Raw genomic sequence first — 21,907 nt, forward strand, 5'->3', positions numbered from 1 at the left:
TTTACCTTTTTTCCCAACTTGTTGCACTGGCCGTGGTCGCGGAAGACTGACGTCCCAGCAAAGTGTCACCGGAGATGTAAACAACACAAAACTACCCGATATTAATTTATATAAATGTTCGGGGTAGACAAATAAATATAATCTACCCGCTTTTAGTTATTGTTTATTTCCCACCGCACGACACACAGCACTCACAACATCCGCGCACTGGTCCGAAGATAGATCTTTTGGTTTGAACATTTGAATCACTGGTCCCCATGTTGGCGATAATCTATACCCGTCTTCCCTGTTAAAGTTTTTAGGATATTTTTTAATTTCGATCGCCTCCCTCACAATCCGGGGATAGTAGTGTGTGTGTGTGTGTTAGTGTCGTAAAATAATGTTAATTAATCGCGTTCGACCTGTGTGTGACTTTAAATATGTGTTCAAAGCGCGAGAACTTAAAGTGTTATAATTAAACAGTAATCAAGAGGAAATTATGTACCTTTTTAGTACGAGTACCTACAAAGTTATTTACGTAATACTGTTGGTTGTGTTGTTCAACATTATAAAATATGAAATATTTTTATTTTAAGTTCCAATCATAGTGAAATCAATAATTAAATCATGATTGAAAGTCTGCAAATTTGCTGCGAAATTTTATCACACCAATTTAGCGCACAAGGCACATTCCAATTTCTCTCAAGTAGTGCGTAGTTTGTGTCTACAAAGTGTTAATTAATTCAGCAGACAAGGCTAATAAATAAATCTTCCTCGGGTACTATTAAATGGCACACTTTGGCACTGATTGTAGCAATTTCTACCTTGGACACGGCATCCCTGATTAGTGCTGGTGCTTTTTGGGATAAATGACTAAGCCAGCCAGGGGACTAGCCAAGATGATCGTATCGTCAAACGTAAAGTATCGGGATGGTAAATGCCAAGAAACGCCACATGATTATTCCCATACATTATTTAAGTTTCAATTGGCATTTGCTATCAACGCTTGTCATCGTAGTGTAAAGTGTACAGTTGATGATGTGTAGACATCGCGATGATAGATGCAAACGAAAAGTCACGTAACAATCATCAATTATTTAAAGTTTCATTGAGAGAGAGACGTATATTTTTACGGAAACGTTACGAATGTGTCATGCTATTTCAGTCAGTCTCAGTACAAGACGTACTGACACTGTCTGAACTACCATGACAAATACGAATGTTTTAGGAAAAATACGAAAGAAAAGCTTAATAGCACCTAAGAATGACGCAGATCACGCAGACAGTTACCCAGACGCGGAAGGAAGTAAGTCGTTACGCGGTTATACAAATGTATATACTATATAACTCAGCTTGTATTTCTAATGAAATTATTCCGACTCCGGTAAAAGCTTACAATTTGCACAATATTTTAGCGGACTAACCAAAGTAGGACTACCGTCTAAAACCACCAATGAATGCCGTCTCCGCCTTGATGGAATTCCGCATAGTGATAAGCATTTCATATTGAGCACAATGACATCAATGACAATCCACAATTTTCTTCAACACCATATCAAGTCTGGACAAAATGTCATCTTATGCTTAGAAACAAACTTTTTAAAGTAGGTATTTGTATCCCCTACCCTTCTTCCCCTACCTTTCTTTTGGTACCCTTTAGCACAACTTAATTGCCTTGTCGCGCGCGAATACATACATCAAGCACGACTTCAAGTATGGACTCGCGCGCGACAAGGCAAGTTGTGCTAGAGGGGCTGATCTACGTAAAACGATTACTTTGTATCTTCACGCAATAACATTAAAGGCACGTTTATGGCCAGGTGTCGAGATATCGAACTGGATTACGAGAATAACTTATAATAAAGTAAAAAGTAAAAAACGACCTGGGGCCCGTTTCTCGAAAGGTACAAGCCTTGTATTACAAGTGCGCGAACTGTCAAATCGTATGGGTTGTCATGGAAACACACTTGTAATACAAGGCTTGTACTTTTCGAGAAACGGCCCCCACTTTACATGTAGGGGGCCCATTTCTCGAAAGGTACAAGCCTTGTATTACAAGTGCGCGAACTGTCAAATCGTATGGGTTGTCATGGAAACACACTTGTAATACAAGGCTTGTACCTTTCGAGAAACGGGCCCCAGGCCAGGCTTATGAAGCCAGTGCCTTGACCTTCAAGTAAGAGGTTGGTAATCTCAGGTTCGTATCCCGACCAGAACGAACAGGAATATCAGGTGGCCAAATACATATGCCTGCAATATCTGCTACAGGGCAAATAAATTACGGGTTACGAATTTCAATTATGAATTTTTCAACATTATAATGCATAAAGAGGGAATGTTCAATTCAAACTCTAATTATTATTAGATTGTATGTAAAACTAAGTGCAGTAGCACTGTGATAACGTTTTTATATTATACTCGGAGAGGATTTATAGGAAGTCGTTTCTCATTTTGATTTGAGGTTGATTTTGTAAACAGGATATTGGAAAACATTATAAACCTTTGGTCTAATTAATTCTAATAGCTGTGCAGTGTTCATACGGTGGGAATGAAAGTTTCTAGTGCCAGTAAAGTGTCGGAAAGATTGCGTTAGGCCCGACCTTGCGACCGCGCAACTATTTGCTTGACCGAATTCATTGAAACTGTAGTATTTCTAAAGGCTTTTTAGACAATTATATCCCTATTGTGTTAACCCTTTGAGTGTCAGTGATACGCCTTTGTATTGTTGCTATATCTATTTATTTCAAGCGGTTGGTAAGGATATTGCGCGGGATTATTCTGGTAGAAACTGAGTTTTTGGATAAAAACTAGATTAGGTAATATATATAACATTTTTACTGATATTATACTCGTGAGTCAGATACGTCCGCCAAACATCTAGTCCGATTCCTAATCCAAATATTGACGGAGATAAAGTTCAAATTCTTCCAGTACAGGTGTATTTCATTAAGGTTATGTATTACCTTTAATTAGGTGAATCGGCTCATTGCATAAGTATTTCAACTACACTATATGGTTATCAAATTAAATTAGTAATAACGTTGAAGACGGGTCTAGTAGCTAGGAAGATAAAGTTGTTTATAACGTAGACACGCGGCAGCCAGGTTTAGGTCAAAAGGCCATGGTCTTTTACGGACGTTACGCCGTCTCTGCGAGTGACTCCCACTTTGATAGCGATGGCTCAATACACAGAATTAACAGATTATAAGAATTTGTTGTTTTATTGTTTTCTTTAACGGAATAAGAAAGAGACAAAGCTCGCGTTACCAATGTTACAAAATTGACAAAATACTAATTAGACGCAATGATGCAAACTGTGAAACTACTATTTTATTTTCAACCTGTCTGAGTAATATAATAAAATAGTAAACCAATAATAATAAACATGAAAAAAAAGTGACATACTGTTCTTTGCAAATTAAATAAAACAGTCGGAAATTTATCACATTTAGCATAACATATGCACTTTATAGGAAAAATACAAAAGTCTAATCTGAAATATCATGCTGCTTACATGGATCTAAATAAGTACTATTCTTGAACACTTCAATGCGCATTGGAGCCTGAATTAAATTAATATAGACCAAATGCAGACAAATCTAATGCGAAATTGTGGGAATTAACTGGACAAAACCCTATAGCCAAAGAGATACTTCTGCGGAAAGGGCGCTGGATAGGTCATGTCTTACGAAGGCCAAACAACCACCTGTCCAAGCAAGGGTTGACTTGGAGTATTCCCGGATCAAGGGGGAGAGGTCGCCCGCGGACGACCTGGAGGCGCACGGTGGAAAAGGAGGCTGGCTCAGTGGGCCTCGGCTGGGCGCGCCTGGAGGAGGCCGCATCGGACCGGGAACAGTGGAAATCCTTCCTGAGAGCCCTATGCCCCTGATGAGGGACAACAGGATAAAATCATCAAATCCAGACAAAAATATTCATCTAAGTACTTACAGCTCCTCTCGTTGCCGTTGAGACAACACCATTTTCATCGTGGTCGGGTGCTGCGGCGGGCCCGGGTACTGCACTAGAGTCTACTGTTCACGCGGGAGACGGCGGGAGCGCCGTTGCCATTATCACACCTGACCAAAGACAAACAGGTTTATAACACAAGCTTTACAGGCATAGTGTGCATGTCATGTTTTATTATGAATCTTCAGAACTTTAGGAATGTAGTCAGGCCAAGTTATGATGGCAATGATTTTGATAGCCCTGCCTCTGCAACTCATAATTTTATCGACGTTTAAAATAACTTTTGGCCCCGTAGCCGAATGGCATTTCTGCGAAGCGAAACGAAATCGAATCGCCGCTGAAAGGCAGTCTGGCTCAGTCGCGCCAATACGCAAGAGCGATAGAGATAGATAACTACGAAAGAGATGTTATCGTGAGCGTTTGTGCATTCGGCTACGCACATTGGACTGGCGAGGATCTAAAAAGCCTATGACATTAGAATCAAATTAGATCAAATACTTGTTGGGAAAACAAAAACTTGTTTATACAACAAACAAGCTTTACTTTCAGGCACTACTGAATATGTTAAAGTGAAGTGGAATTGAAACTTTACAACTAATTGCTTCAGGATCAAATCAGATTGAATTTATGTAAAAAGTTACTCTTCTACAAAATTTTTATCTTTCAGACTAAAATTAGTAGTAAATTGTTCCAAACTGGAATATAATATCTAGTTATTCATCTGCTTTTAAACTTTGCAAAGTTTTCAAAATTGAGATTTTCAAGTTTTTACCCATAAAACTTTTTCAAAAAATTATCAAATCAGATTTCATTACCACAACAATGTTACACAGATCTTCATTAAATTGGTATTAAAACTATGCCAACATCTATAATAATATAGACTTAAGTCATAGTAGATGTAAAAATAAACCAGTCTTATTAACATATAAATATGATACCAATATTTCAAGTAAATATTTGGTGATACCAAATCTAACTAGTTTGTTATTAAGTGGTTATTGTGATTTTAATATGCATAAAACTTACGTTTAATACTTAGACACTATAAGTAACTTGATTTTGTAAAATGAAATACAAAATAAGGAGACATGGCAAATAAAAAAAAACATCGATTTAAGTTGGCAGTAGCAGCAAAAGTAATTAAACTTCACTTAAACTACATTTTTGTTAACCCTGGTAGGTAGGCTAACGTAATCCTGACCTGATTATGACAATCAAATTGTAACAATCCAACTACTAAAATACTACATAGCCACTTGAAAGTTAAGGAATAGTACATTACGATACAAGTGCGTAAAAAAGGAAGTTCGAAACGAGTGGTGATAAATTAAAACACGACCGAAGGGAGTGTTTTAAATCGACACGAGTTAGGAATTTCCTTTTCGCACGTGTATCGTACGACGTTTTTTAGTACAGATGAAGTTTCGACCTATCATATAATGAACCACTTCTCGCACTAGTGCGTAAAAAAAACACCATCTGTACTGAAAACAATTTTAATTTAAAATAGTAGTAGCCTGTTTTGAAATTGTAATATTTGGTGTAGCCAATACATCAGTATTGATTTTATTACATCACTATTAAATACATCATGTCTATATTTATGAAATACTATTTTATTGTTATTGTGTTAATGTAACACATTAATAACAATTAAATTATGGTTGTTTATAAATGAAATTTTATAATTTATCAACTTGATAATTCTATTAATTTAAATGACTTGAATGATGTTGAATGATTATTTTTAGATTTTTGGCATTTTTCTTTGGATTAAAAAGATTCCGACAATGGTTCATAAGTCACCAAAGTTAACACAGCATGTCATACGCAGCAGAAGCATGTCATCCTTATAATATCTCTTCTTCTTCCTCATTCCCTCAATGCTGAGGATCGCAACCACAAGTAGCATTTCTCCATTGAATGTGGAATGCGGTTCTAATATACACGGCAGGATCAGTAACCTGACAAATTTTTATCAAGTATTCTTGGGCTTATAAGAAGCAAAATATGTATAAGCAGAACTCCACCAAAAATAAACTTTGTTTTCTGGGTACCGCTTAGTTCTTTTTCCCCTCACCTGCTCGGAAACACGTGTTTTGTCCTTTAATACCAGCGGGTAAAAACGCATTTTATCCACTAGTGGGTAAAGTAATTTGACCTTGAATAAAGTCAAATTAACTGCTTTAAAATTGATAAAAGTAGGTGAATCTAGTAATAAAGATGATTTACCACCTGTGGAACTACTGGAAGCAGTGATAAACGCATTTTTTGCGTTGTAGTTTCCTCGCTATAGTGAGGGGAAAAGTTTTGTGTTACACTCGGGTGCAAATGTATTTTACTTCTCGTGTGTTAAAAAACTCGCAAGTTCAGGATTCTATTCTCGAACCACTCGCTTCGCTCGTGGTTCAACAATAGAATCCTTTCACTTGCTCGTTTTTCAATTCCACACTCGGCGTTAAAATACAACTTTGCCCCCTTGTATAACAAATAACTATTAACATAATGATGTAAAAAGTTTAATCAATCTATTTTAAACTTCTTTGATGTGATAAAGATTTGAGAAATAGCTAATCAAAAGAATTGAAATTGAAATTAAACATAATCCCAGGTTATTATAAGCTCTTATCATGTATACAACACTGCCTAATATTCATGACTCAATATCTTTCAAAGACAATGAAAAATATAATATACAGGATTACTCATTTAAGGAAGTTAAGCACATACATCCAAAATGTTTTGTTTTTAAACATTATTGGATAATTGAAGAAGCAATGTCTTTGCAAAATCTTTGATTACAACATAAATAATAATCAAAATAGTCTGATGTTTTCCAAATAAACGGTCCTTGTTTGATGTTAAAAGGATTTCTTCTCTACATTGTTTAGACGTCAGTACAAAAGACCATTAAGATAGGCTGTATATCAATGTTGTTACGTGCTTCATTTCTAATTAGCTTTCGATCAGATTTTTTCTAAAATGATACAATACAGAAATGAGCATTGCAGTGACTCAGAATCAGAAATTAAACGTCAAAATCTGTCAATTGCCACATCAACCATGAAATGAAATTTTGGAATAAAAACGATTTTACGACACTACCTTGTTTACAATGCTTAATTGTTAATAAGTATCGAGAATTACTAAATAAAACTAACTGTACAACTAGTCAAATAATGTAACAGAACGGCCATATTGACCACATAACACGGACGAAGAAACATTCCAGGCACAACGTAAAATCACTTAATTCTTAATTCACTAACAAAACCTTGAGTAATAGTTACTTACAAAACGCAAAAACACTTAAATTCGCACTTATTTTGAAATAAATATCACTGACAAACACACTTCACAAGACCCGAGGCAGAAACCGTTCGTTGCAATGGCTCAATAAGCCGTTGTCGAGTTTCGATTTTTCTTTTCTCTGCTTTCTAGCGTGTTGAAGTTTTTTAGCGCCATCTATGATTATAGAGTAAAAGCTCTATTTTTTTACACTGGCAATACTTGCGGCACAGATAAGCACAACAGAAAGGAGAGACACAGATCATAGACAATAAAAAATATATGTAGAAAAATCGGTATTTATCGAATAAGAACAGCACTAATAGGTACTTTATAGTCATACCTTCATTCAATAATTATTGAAAAAAAAAATTAAGTATCTTAGTAATAGTTTAGACATTTCGTAATTTTTCTTAGTATATTCATAATCGCTATTTACATTTATATATTCATAGGTTAAAAAATATTTAGGACTTCTTATTCGGCACTTAACATATTCGGTGTATAAATTATTGGACAATAAAGTACCTGTTAAACAGATGAAGTACGAGACGTTGGACGTGCCTACTCTACCTACCCAAAACAAATGTCCGATCTTGCGCCCATTTCGTAAGTTCCTCGAACGACTATTTCGATTGACGCCCTACTAAAATTATTTTTAAATTGTATTTGGGCAAATGTGCATTATGAGTTCTTAAAAGAACGATTTCGATTCGAGTGTAGTATATTTTATTAGTTTATTCAAGAATTTAGTGTTATATATTTATCGTCTCGGCCGTACTTAGACGAAAGGAATCAAGTTTCATTACAAATAAAAGTGTTTGCGTAAGTTCAGCGTAATCATTTCGCTGAGGATAAATAAGTTGTCTTGGGACGATTATCGTTTGACCGTCAAGATGGCAGTGAGCAGACCTTTCACCTGGTAGCGCTTGAGTAGTCGGGCAGGATCCTCGATGAGCGTCTCGACGGAGGGTGTGCGCGGCGCGGGTGCGGGCTCTGACGAGTGCTGTGTGCGATGGTGATAGCAAAGCGAAAAGTTAAGAAGCCGGTGTACAACACGAGCACTATCAAAAATATGGATTACAACTGGGCACCAGGTCCAGAGCCCCCTAACAACCAGGAGATAGGGGTGCCGAAAGCGGTGTTCGTTCCACATTCCAACTCTTTGCCGTTTGAAGAGAGAAGAGTCACCTTAGAGCAACCTGTCAAGGCAAGTATTCCCAAACACTTGACTGTTCTAAAAATATTGGCACTCAGGTCACTGACACTAAACATCTCCTATCAAAAATCTCATAGTAAACATAAGTGTATTTTTGGCTTATACTTTTCGTTGAATGTGTTTGGTTTGTTGTGCTACTGCTGTTTTTTAATATCGCATGTTAAGGCTGATTACAATTATTGCACTAAGATAATTTGAATTACCAGAGTTTATTCTACTGATAACAAAATAATCATTCATATTTCGGATTGTGCATTGATATATAGATACCACAGTCTCTTCTTATTTTCTAATTGTTTATGCATTGCCATGGTAACATATGAAATTAATTAAATGGAAATGGTCTTTGGTTTTGTGTACCACTTAAATCTAATGAATAGATTGTTGGGTCTTGTTGATTCTTTGATGCTGATAAATATTGATAAAGCAATAACTTTTTGACAGAAGTAAGGTCTAAATAGTATATATTATCACATCTATCACTTTTTATACCCCCAATTGTATTTAAAATACCAATAGGTTTGCCACTATTATTTTACTGCTATCTATGTATATTTCTTGTTCGGTCTCAGTAGGCAAGTACAAAATTATAATTTCGTAAAATATGTTCCAATCTACCCACTCCAACACAGTAATTGCTACATTCCTATTTTTGCAAACAGAAATGAGACAACAGCTGTGATTCTTGTTTGCTTTAGAGGAAAATTTTGTAGACGCACAATACAAGTCTCTTTTTTAAGATATTACACTAAATACAGGATAGTGGAAATATTTTATTCCAGTGTCTTTTTGAATGTTGGTTATACCTAGTCATTTAACACATTCTGCACCAAGCGCCCCATTTTCTATATAAAATGAACTAAACTGGTATTCTGAATGCCAAATGGAACTGATCACTATATCAGTATAATGGAATCCTGGAATTCCCAGTTCCATAATGTATTTTTAATTCCCTACCAGGGGCCCATTTCTCAAAACTGAAAGTTACAAGTTACAAGGGGAAGTCTCTTTCCAACTTGCCATAATTATTAGACATTGACAACCACTTGTAAATTGTAACTTGTAGGTTTGACAAATAAGCCCCAGGGATCTCCAAACTTTTTTACTTCAGGAAATGCCTTATGCATGCCACCACTACTGTTAAAACCAATTCTATCTCCGCCTTGGGTGAATTGATGCAGGGTCACTATAAGCATTCCAAGCACAGCATGCACCCCAGCATTCAGCATATGGGCCCCATGCAGTTTCCTCTGGCAGGCTGGGTCATAAGAGTACATACAGACCAGATTTGACCATCCAACTTATTCAATTAGTGTTCAGGTTACCCACGTTATAATCTTACAGTGTAGCTTATATCCCATACAAATCCAATAATCCAACATTTCCGAAACCTTATGCATTTTATAATCAGTGTAGTATTGTTATCCTTTAAAATCAACTACCAAAACTGGGAGAAGCTTGCGGAGAAGCGGACGGAGTGGCGAAAGTGCGTTGGAGATGGTCGCAAGTTCGTCGATGAGACCTGGTTTGTGGCACTTGCTGACAAAAGGGAAAGAAGACACCATAGCGCAAACGTCGCAATCGGTTGCAAGCTTCCCTTGTCAGCTATGGGGCAAAATGTGTCGCTCTCGCATAGGTCTCTTTAGTCATCAAAAGCGATGTCTCACGGACATTGCACCATAAATCATCTGAAATAGATGCTAAGGCCAGTAATAGTAGTATTGTTTATCTAATATCACAAAGCTCCTAATCTGAGAGAGTACAATTTGATAAGAACTTATCTGTATTGGATCTTGTACATACAAAGATTTATCTCTAGTTACTGGGTAGTTGTGGTCCAATGTTTCTCAATTATTATTATTATACTATTAGATAAATGTTTGTAATTTATATTAGGCTAACATATTCCAATCTATTGGTTGGCTTTCTCAAATAGGGGTTTCTGTTTAAAAAAATACAGATATTATTCATCCTAGTTATGTCCTCATGTTATCTTGCTATTTAATCCTTTTTTAAACCGATCCTAACAGATAACGTAGACATTGACGCAGATGTATCACACAGAGTAAATGCGGCTGTCTGGGTCTCTTTAGTCATCAAAAGCGATGTCTCACGGACATTGCACCATAAATCGTCTGAAATAGATGCTAAGGCCAGTAATAGTAGTATTGTTTATCTAATATCACAAAGCTCCTAATCTGAGAGAGTACAATTTGATAAGAACTTATCTGTATTGGATCTTGTACATACAAAGATTTATCTCTAGTTACTGGGTAGTTGTGGTCCAATGTTTCTCAATTATTATTATTATACTATTAGATAAATGTTTGTAATTTATATTAGGCTAACATATTCCAATCTATTGGTTGGCTTTCTCAAATAGGGGTTTCTGTTTAAAAAAATACAGATATTATTCATCCTAGTTATGTCCTCATGTTATCTTGCTATTTAATCCTTTTTTAAACCGATCCTAACAGATAACGTAGACATTGACGCAGATGTATCACACAGAGTAAATGCGGCATGGTGTAGATGGAGATCACTCACAGGAGTACTCTGCGATGATCGAATGCCTATACAATTAAAGGGAAAAGTCTACAAAACGGCAGTTAGACCCGCCATGATGTATGGCTCCGAGTGCTGGGCCGTCAAAAAGGTACACGAGCAAAAGATGAGCACTAACGAGATGAAGATGCTGCGGTGGGCAGCGGGAGTGACCAGACTTGACAAGATACGCAATGAGTACATCAGAGGTTCGTTCAAAGTGGCTCCAGTTATCGAGAAAATGACTGAAAGCCGACTGAGATGGTTCGGGCATGTGATGAGGAGAGATGAGGAATACCCTGTCAAAAAGGCATTGGCTATACTGGATAAGAAAAGGGGCAGAGGAAAACCGCCTACCACGTGGTGGACAACCGTTAGCAAAGAAATACAACGGGCACAGCTGAACACACAGACAACCCAGGATAGGGTGTCCTGGCGCCTACGAACGAGGAGGGCCGACCCCACGTAATGGGACCAGGCAAAGAAGAAGAAGAAGAATCCTTTTTTAAACCATTTTGTAAATTTAAATAAAATAGACATTTTAGATTTTATATAACCACAAAATTAAAATTTTGAAAAACCCCCGACCGCGACCTAGTGGACCGATTTTCATGAAACATGGCTAAGAACACTCCCGACTAACACAGCTTTCAAATAAAAAAAACTAAATCGAAATCGGTTCATCCGTTCGGGAGCTACGATGCTACAGACAGACACACACACAGACAGACAAACAGACAGACAGACAGACAGACAGACAGAGAGACAGACAGACAGACAGACAGACACGTCAAACTTATAACACCCCGTCGTTTTTGCGTCGGGGGTTAAAAACAGTAACAATGACATGCATACTAATAGTACTAATATTCATATTTAGGCAAGCAAACTACCTAACTGTTAAAATGTTATTGACCTCAATCAAAATAGAACTGACCAACCTTCCAATTTGAAATGTTAATCAATATAAGCAACCAAAGCTTGGATAGTTTCAATTGTCATAACAAAAAACACAAGAGCCAAGTCGGCTCGCCATCCTTATTAACGTTTCAAAACGCGTCTCCCTATGCATGTAAGTGATTCCTCTAAGTATGCAACTCAGGCGCATTTGTTGTCAATGTATACGCAGTATGCTTTTAGACCATATCTCAATAGTATTAAGGTCTGAAAATAGTCAAACTTTGATTGCATACCATACATTTGACTCCAAATGTAAGCGTACACCTTTGCACTTTATTGCACTGCGATAAGGCGAAGAATGCGTACATATTATTGACGCAAACTGTACTAGGCCTGCCTGAGTCAGCGTGACCCGAAGTACTCGAGACAATTGTGCATTGGCAATTAAATTTAATGAGATTAAATTGTGCTATTTCTGGACATCTGCTGCTAGTAGCGGATGCCAGTCTTATCAGTATTACGTCTCTTTTGAGGAGAATTACAGGTTGCAAAGCATTATTTCCTTATCAACTTTCGAATTGAAAAGTAGGTACATACGATACTATATATCTTTTGGTTGGCCTTTAAAATCAAGCTACGTTAGGCGTTGAAATTTATAAAATACCTACTATAAAATACTAAAATTAAAGATTCTCCTCCAGCGGCACAGGGGCACGCAATGATCGCTACGCTTCTTGAGATTATTCCTTCACATTTTGATAAGTTAATTGAATTCTAGCTCTTCATAACCTTCATACCTACTGAGATATGTAAGTACGCGGTAATTTTGCATCTACGATGACCACGCATTTGCTCTTCAATGAACTCTAACCGCTTTACCTACCTACGATACGAGGAAGAAGCAAATTACGGATAAGTTGGCAGTTCGTTGAGTAGATAAGCCAATACGTAATTTAAAGGACCGTTGAAGTACTCAAAATGATCAATTATCCTATTAGGCAATGTGCTGCAATCTATAGGTTCTATGATTATTTTAAGTTACAAAGAATTTAATAAATGGATTTCTAAGGCTCCGCGCACACGGGCGACAAAACTGTTTTGTCTCCGTCGCTCGGTCTATGGGCTAGTATGAAGGTGCGCACACGAGGCGACGCAACTTTTCATACAAATACGACGGAGACAAAACAGTTTTGTCTCCCGTCTGTGGGGGGCCACAGAATATATAATAGTACAAGTACAGAAGGCTCACTCCTTTGATGTTCACAAAACGCCGCCATTCTAAATTCTTACCTACATTAACAAACGGACCGCACGCGTGCAGACGACATTGAATTCTATTGCGCCGCGCGAAGGTCGTCGCCAGTGAATGGGCCGCGAAATCGCGGCCGCCGGCATGTACTTGTAGCGCGGTGAAAGGATCGCGGAGTGAGCCGCCCCTGGGGGGGCCTAAAACAACACCATTACACCAGGTCATGAGGTCAGTCAGCTAACCTATAGCGTAGCAGTGTATCGGTTGGTGCTTTGAATCACCTGAAGCCCTGACTGACTAAATAGTTAAGCAATAGATACATTTTCATTGGTGTCAAGTACGTTATATTCGATCATCGATACTAAGTGATTTACATCCTAGTTATGTGCATAATCGATGACTATTCGCGTGCAGTACATCTATTCTACTTGCAACGCTTATAGGGCGCATCTCGGGAAACCAGTATATGCGTGAACCACGATTACACATAGTTGGTTTTTGATATTACGCCAAGTTATTCTAGACGATAAATATGATTTGTGAAGACAGAAGACGTCCGTCATAGACATTAGACATATCGCAAGCATGATTAGAATTTATAACAGAGACATGATGCAAGGCATAACACTTGATTGGGTACGAAATGGAAAGGAATTTATTTCAATGAAAAACACCTTTATTGCCGCAATGAACAGCATTGTTTACATTTAATTGTCGATACGAGTACGTTATTATCAGATCAGATTGGCTTTGTAGCATAGCAGTCACTGGTAGCAGCACAGCTAGTCAAATATTAACCATTTACCGTGTAGTTAGAAGATATTATTACACCTCCCATTTGTTCTTGAAATTTTCGAAAAATCAAAAGGAAGATAAAAAAATTATCACATAGAAATAGTAGAGACATAATTTTGTTCTGTCTGACGTGTGAATTTTTCCATTAGTTTCAAATTCAAAAGAAAATTAATGGGACTTATCACAAAGCACAACATCTACAATAAAATTATCATCAGGCCTCAGGTCAGGTTAATCCGTTATCTTAGGGCCCCCACAGACGGGAGACAAAACTGTTTTGTCTCCGTCTCTCGATCTACGGGCTAGTATGAAGGTGCGCACACGAGGCGACGCAACTTTTCATACAAATACGAAAGTCGCCGAGCAACTTTGTCGCCCGTGTGCGCGCACCCTTAATAGGCTAGTTTTCTACTAGTCAAATCAGCTTCTTTTTAAGAACTGTCTTTGCTAGTATGGAATTACTATGAAATACTGAGGAGTGACGTCACGGTCAATTCATTTACTTTATATCTTTCTTTTTGACTTATTAAATATAAATTATGTTAAAACATAACTACTGTCCATATTTTTCTTCTAATTATGTGGTGCTTTATTTCGTGCACTGCATAAAATATTTTACGTATAGGAAACTACATTCAGTGATAAAAAAGACGAGTTCGAGAGTTTGGATAAAATGGAAGTAATCAGGCTGTAAGTATTTAAGTAAATAAATACATACTTATTTTCCTCCAAATTTTAATGCATTTTGAGATTCGTCCCATTTTCAAGATCCGGGAGGTATTGATTGCACACACACAATCTCGTAGAACTAGTAAGTAAATAATAGACTTCCGTAGGTTTATGCCTTTTAGGTTAGGCACTAGATGCCTTAGATACCGAGGCTTCCGCCTACTCGCGCCCGGCTCCGCTTATTCCATTAATCGAACGCCATTCTGTCTCGTAAACTGTGGTGCAATGTTAATAGGTAGCTTGTCTCAGCGTGCGTTATTTGGGGCAGCTGTTTGAATTTTGAATGCTCGCCGACATCATACGGGTTCAGATCGGTGTGGTTTCCGTCAATACGTTTTGTTAGTAGTTAGCTTTGTACCTCCTACTGCTTAATTGTTTTGTTTTATCTGGGAGACCGAGCTTTGCGCGATAATGTTATAAATACTAAAATGCGCGTATTCCTGAGATAACATCCAGTAGACCGGTTTTTACCTCCGAAAATTTCCATAGAGCTAACTTGATCGATATCTTTAGAACAGTTTCCGAGATTATCGAATTTGCCCTTAATAAAAGGTTGTCCATTAATTACCGAGCGGGGCAAATCTCGACCGGGGGGGTCCCCCAGTCGATATTTGGCTGTACAAAATGTAACTGGTCAATTTTTTCCATGTTTTACAATGTTTGCATTATTAAGAAAAAGTGGATCAGTTACAATTGTCCCCCAGTCGATATTTGCCCCGCTGTACCTTACTTATTAAAGATATAAGATTAAAGTTAGATTCCATTCCATGATTCAAGGCTTCTTATAAACTTTTAGGACTTCTATAACGATTGACGAAAGTATAGGTTCAAAAGTTTTTCTAATCAGATTCGTTATTGGAAACTGCCGGAATATCTAATAAAATTGTCGTACCTATGATAATACAATTATTTTTAGATAGAAGTTTGCTTAGTAATATAACCCTTTAGTAAGTTCAAAGAATACAAGCCTCCACACCCACCAGTGGCCGCAGTCGTAGCCCGTTGGTTGAACCTTCTGCCCTACTCACTAATTACCGGTGCTTACAAAACGAGGGTAGCACAATGCCTCGCTCGCTCCGCATATCTATTAGCTCTAACAATGACGACGTAGGCTAGGCATGTTGCCTCTAGAAACTTTTTTAAACCGTGACGTGTATGAATTGTAAAATATCAAGCTTTGGGACACCGCCTACGGAATAAAGAAAACGGAAATTTCAAAGGGACCTACTATTTTCAATTCTTTCAGTCTTGGGACAGAAAAGGAAATAATTCTGTTTTTATTGTCTGTTGTAACTTTTTAGGGTGCGCCGAGCTGAAAAATTTAGGTATTTTGATTATGAATATATACACTCGTTACATTTCATTTTTGTGTAGAGTGGCAGGGTTTGACATGTTCCCTTGATGCTATCTGCCATGAAAAATCCGATATATATCAAGATATATATCCGATATATATCGGATATATATCCAGCTAGGTTCGACGATATATATCAATGGATACAAATATCCGATATATATATTTTTTTAAATAAATATTTCAATACAAAAATGGTTTTGAAAAATGTAACATTGTTAAAAAACTAGTTTTTTGTGTTTGTTACTGTTTTTATACAAAATTTTATGTTTTTTTGTACATTTTTCCTTATCTAAAGTAGTATTCATAAATAACGCAACAAAAAAATTAAATGCCTTCCATACAAAATGGATATATATCAAAGTTGATATATATCCGATCCGATATATATCATAAATATCCGATATTTTGATATTTATTATAAATATCCGATATTTTCGAACCCTGCCCAAAATGAGACAATACTGAATTAACGCCATGAGTTCCTAATGGCTGGCCTTGTTCCTGTAATATGTGTTCATCGATACGGTTCGCTAAATGAGCCATAATTGAGTTACAGCTGGTGTGACAGCGTTCCCCAAGTACCTACTTTTTATTACGTGGGTTAGGTGTAGATTACTCTTCATTACCGTACCGACTTTTGTATGTTTTAGACAGTCTATAGTTTTTTTTAGACTGATTATGAATTCAAGTATTGCTGTGTACGATTACCACTGGGTGCATTCAATTAGCTTCTACTACAAAGTTGTTAGACTTGAATGGCCTTCGTATCATCATGTCGGTTCCTCGCTACTACCTACTCTGAATTTTTTTTTAAATCATGATCACTGAATCTTGTCGTATTTCCTTCAACACTTTACGAACGCTTCTACTTAGGGTGCACTGCCATGACCAGTCTGTTTTTTAAGCTTTTAAAATCATTAACACTACATTACCCACCCTTTGTCGGCAGAAGGTGAATCCTCATACCCGCAAAACACTTACCACCTGCTTATTATTTATTACATACTTAGTTATTGCATCTTCAATAAAACTATTGATTTGTCGAACAACTGACCTTGGGGCAATACACGCGTAGTATTCAATAAACCAGCACTGTAGGTAAATACATTATGTTTAATTAACATATTTAAGATAACCACGTAAACAGAAACGTGTAAATACAATGAGTAATAATTTAGAGCAATCGGGTAATCACAAATACTAAAACCAAATTGTACATGTAAACAAACAATTGTTCCCCCGACAAAGATCTCGTTTACACATGGGTATCTAGATCAATTGCGCGTGAGTGGAGAGCTAGCAATGTCATTGTATGTGTAGGGCGGTACGGATCTCACATCGTAACGAGAACAGTATGCACACAATAAGATTACTACTTCGTATTGTTGATTGACCGTGTTTTTTATTTTACGTTTTTATGGAACGTCGTGATTACCTAGAACGTCGTAGGTTTTACTTTTTTATGTCACATCGCATACAGAAACTGTATCAATCTCATAGTCACCATAATAACTTACTCACGCCAAAATAAGTTGGCAACAATTTTGATAGCCTCGCCTCTGCAAGGCTTAAGTAAAACACATACCTAATTTCATCGAAGTTTAACGTTTAAAATAACATTTTCAGTACAGATGGCGTTTTTTTTACGCACTAGTGCGAGAAGTGGTTCATTATATGCCAGGTCGAAACTTCGGAGGCTCATCTGTACTGAAAAACGTCGTAATGTACTATTTCACCGCCGATGCTGTCAAAATCGTTGCCAACTTATCTTGGATTGACTCTATTTAGGTATAGTTTATAGGTTTTTAGAGTTTCAATGATTATTATCATCAAGTTTCAAATAATCTTTGGTATGCTTAGGAGTAAACCTCGATAATGTGTTGGACTAATACATGTGTTTATTATGATTGCTTTATAATATAAATGACAATGTTTATAACATACCTATAGATGCTATAAGTACCTACGTTTTTGTTGTTACAGCTCGGTAAGCAATGAAAATATACTGGGTCTTTAACATCATCAATCATATTTGTAAAACAAAACTTTCGCTTTTTATTCAAGTTTACAGACCTTTATAGAAACGTTCCACTGAAGACGACTCTCATAGGCGGGACACCTGTTGATACTTATTGGAAACGATGTCTACGTTCGGCGTACAATATTGTTGATGTAACTTACGTTCTCGGTTAGGTAACAAACAAACGAAGACTCGAACAATGCGGGCCAGCTCAACAATTTACCGAGTCAATGTTTTTTTTACCGAATATGAGATAAAGGAATTATGGAAATATACCTCTGACTCCTCAACAATAGCTTTTTTGAGCACATTTTTAAGAGTCGTTTAGTGAATGCCTCATTGTTTTTTTTAATTTTCACCTAAAATCTCCTAAAACGGGTTACTATACTTTCAAAATCTCCATAAAAAGTCAACTGCGTTAGTGTCTGTGTGACTGTGATCTAATCTAATCTTTTCGCACGTACGCACCTAGTACGTTTGCTTTGTAAATGTCATGTTGAATCATTTGTATTTTTACTTACCACTATTTTGTTATTGCAGATTGGACGCAATGTATATCGAGCGACTCCCAGCCCTACAAACACCATCTTCGAATGTCGAGTGCTATCGCGGCACCACGCTACGCTGTACTATGACAAGGGACACTTTTATCTCGTGGTAAGTTTATTTCATTTAATTATTAAGGGTGTCGTCCGATTCCACGAGTAATCCACGTATAAGCTGGCCAGGAAACCTTTTCAATGTTGTAAGATTAATAAAAAGTATGATTTCGTATTCTTTTAATACGTACGTATTATGACAGCCAGTTGGCTCGTTAGGTGGACGCCATTTGTAAAATTGTGAGGCACTTCTGGATGAGTTTAGCCCAGTACCGGGATGAATTGTGCACCTATACGAAGATATGCCTAAGTTCAGCAGTGCGCGGGCTGGAGGCTTATATTATATGGCGATGAAATTATTATTATTATTGAGGGTTATTTTCGTCTTCCTTAGCAGTCAAATTCTAAGGTTTTTTGTCCCCTGTAAGCCCCCATGCACAGCTCTTGATACTTTTTATTTATAACACCAGTATAATCGAAATAATAGCTGGAATAAAAAGGCAAATACATATTTTGCGGCGAACGACATGTACTATTATTTTTTTTTATTTCAATTATAGTGATGTGATTTCGCTGGCTATATCTGCCTAGTCGTAAAACCATAAACTTATGCACATTCATTCACAAAGTCTAGTTCCCCCTTATCCGCTCTATCGAGTGTTAAGTTGGACTTGACGAGCCGTAGGACCACTTATGTAACTATGTATTACATTGTAACATCATGTTCGCAGCGCCAATCGCGTGACCTGTAAATATGCACACTAACAATGTATAGCGTTGCTCTAATATGGAAGATACGAATTCTAAATATGTGCGAAATCTTAAATCTAAACACACGTTGCGTTGTTTAAATGACAAAACTTGTAGGTGTAAGAATGTAAATGGGAAATTTTAGAAATCATAATCGACAAACGTACGTCGTTTACGTCTTAAGTTAAGACTCAAGTCATTGATTTACTGTTACTTCGTATTTAAAGACGGATCCTTCCGAACACTATGTAGTGGGCAAGTTCATTAGTGCGCAAAGGCGTTTGTGCACATATCCGCTCAGCATTACATGAAAGAGTCTATCCTGACTATTTAAATTTTTGCTTTGGTGTAAACGACGACTGGCACGTGCTTTGTAATGTTTTATTAACGTTTTCTATAAGTTTATATCTTTTTCTTCTGTAAATTTTATAAATAATCGAAAACTTCAAACCATACTTATATGTATTATCAAAGACATATATAACTTCGTATAGACAGATACAGTCTAAGAAAAAAACGTACCTCAGTACCATACAGAAAATTAAAGGTGGCCTAGATGGCATTACACCTTTGGGGTACGCTCAGCTAGATGGCGCTTATATTAATATTTGACATTTCAAAACATACCAAGCTAAGAATATGGGCCAAATTGTCAAAACTGAGTTTCAGAAGTTTTAAGCCTGTGTCAAGAGATGGCAGTCTATGCACTGTGATTACACATTTTTCTTCGACAGTAACTATCTATAATAATTATCTAAGGATTGCGATATTATAAATTTTTATAGTCGCAAATTGTGATAGTGTTACGTGACACCATCACGCCTATTGTATTGATTTTGTCAAAGTCGAGAACCGGTCCGCATGCAGGTGACCTAAATATCACCAAATGATTTCAATGCCGGTCGATAAGAACTACACGCAAGTTTCATTCATTATTTATCTCATTCAACTTGTAGATGTGACTTACTGTTTCGGCTGTTTAGAATAGAATTTAGTTTGAAAGTAAAAAAAAAACAGACGGAAAAGAAAACGTATGTATCAAATAATTAAGGCACCCTAGAGGTGATAAATATATCGAGTATTACACTTGTAAGACCCATTGGCATATCACATGTAGGATACAGATGGGTAATTCCATGTGAGAGAGCGAAAAAAATTAATTTTTCGAGTTCAGAATTTTTAAAATCTGGTTATGGGGTAATGTTCTTTGGCTCCTAGACCTTACTTGAACCGATTTTTTTTTATAAACTGAGTTTAACTAAGTATGCCAATTTTTTTAAAGTTTAAAATGCGTGCTTTTTAAGATACATGCGTAAACTGAATTAGTTAAGACTCACATTATATTCAAGGGATTTTTCTAATTATAAAAAGTAGCTGACATTTTTAGAAAAATACTAAAATAACATGATAGTTATTAAAAAAATCCAAAAAATAATTAAAAACTGAATATCTTTTTTGGGGGAAATAATATAACCTTCCCTCATATCCCTAAAAATCAAGGAATCCTGTATTTTTTTACTTCTGTAACTTTTACTTCATATTTCGATCACTAACTATAAAAAAATACGTTTCATTCGGACGTAACAAAAGTTACTGATTTCTTGAAACGCAAGTTACCATGTTTATTTTCATAATTGCATGTTTTGCATGTTTATTTTCATAATTGAAAAATATTAAGATTCCTTTTTGATACATAAACATACCTGTACTCTTCACTGACACGATTTAAGTTACAAGAAAATTCGTAAACCAATATGGAAATAAAAAAATCGTATTTAAATGATGCTTTAAAAACCCATGTCCAATTTCTGTAACAAAGTTACCACCTTATTTTAGTGTACTGAGGCCAGAAAATGGTTATGTTTCAAATAATTTCCACTTTAGTTTAATGAGATTTAACTGAATTAAATGGTGCACCAGCAAAAAAAGATATTTAAGTATGAATCAAGCCACAAATAACCTTTGTTTGACAACTTTGCGTTCTAAATGTAACGCAAGTTATCATGGAATTACCCAGATTATAATTGGTCGTCCCTTTTCGAACCTATACAGACTTCACTAAGAACTTACATGCGTAGGGCCCATTTACACGGTTCGAGTTTCATTACATTGTGGTAGAGTCTGTTCGGAAAATGAAGAGTCGTGGAATGTATTGGACCCCACACATTTCACGACTCTTCACTTTCCGAGTAGACTATCTGATTTTTCTGCTGAATTGCATACGTATCCTCAACAGTCCGCTATTTAAAATTCGAGTTCGCGCGCCCTTAAATGAGCTCTCACTGCCTCAATTTAACGCATCTCGGAAGATGAGAGAGATATTGTATCATGATCATGATATTGTTTTTTCGCAACATCACAGATAAATAAGTGGTCGATAACCGAACTGCTCTGTAGTTAGTTATTTTTAATCCCATCCAAACGTTGCGCTGCAACTTGTGCTCGAGTGCGTAATTAGTATTCATTAGGTGGAACGTCATGGGTACTAGTTTCACGCTTGTTTTTGTTG

The 21,907-nt window shown here is 36.6% G+C and overlaps 2 protein-coding genes across 3 annotated transcripts in view; one reads left to right on the forward strand and one right to left on the reverse strand.

The window, feature by feature from the left end:
* Positions 1–7,378, reverse strand: part of LOC125230154 (lissencephaly-1 homolog) — a 51,976-nt gene extending 44,598 nt beyond the window's left edge. The window contains 2 exon segments of the mRNA XM_048135197.1: positions 3,928–4,055; positions 7,243–7,378. Coding sequence (XP_047991154.1) covers positions 3,928–3,965 — 38 coding nt within the window. The 5' untranslated portion in view covers positions 3,966–4,055; positions 7,243–7,378.
* A 401-nt stretch (positions 7,379–7,779) lies between these two features.
* LOC125230097 (sarcolemmal membrane-associated protein) overlaps positions 7,780–21,907 on the forward strand; it is a 54,943-nt gene continuing 40,815 nt past the window's right edge. The window contains exons 1-2 of one of the 2 annotated variants that reach the window (XM_048135115.1): positions 7,780–8,446; positions 18,590–18,706. In XM_048135115.1, coding sequence (XP_047991072.1) covers positions 8,252–8,446; positions 18,590–18,706 — 312 coding nt within the window. In that variant the 5' untranslated portion in view covers positions 7,780–8,251. The remainder of the gene's footprint in view (positions 8,447–18,589; positions 18,707–21,907) is intronic. The other variant, XM_048135114.1, reaches the window with a different exon arrangement.

This window comes from Leguminivora glycinivorella, chromosome 10 (assembly GCF_023078275.1).
Source record: "Leguminivora glycinivorella isolate SPB_JAAS2020 chromosome 10, LegGlyc_1.1, whole genome shotgun sequence".
Taxonomy (NCBI): domain Eukaryota; kingdom Metazoa; phylum Arthropoda; class Insecta; order Lepidoptera; family Tortricidae; genus Leguminivora; species Leguminivora glycinivorella.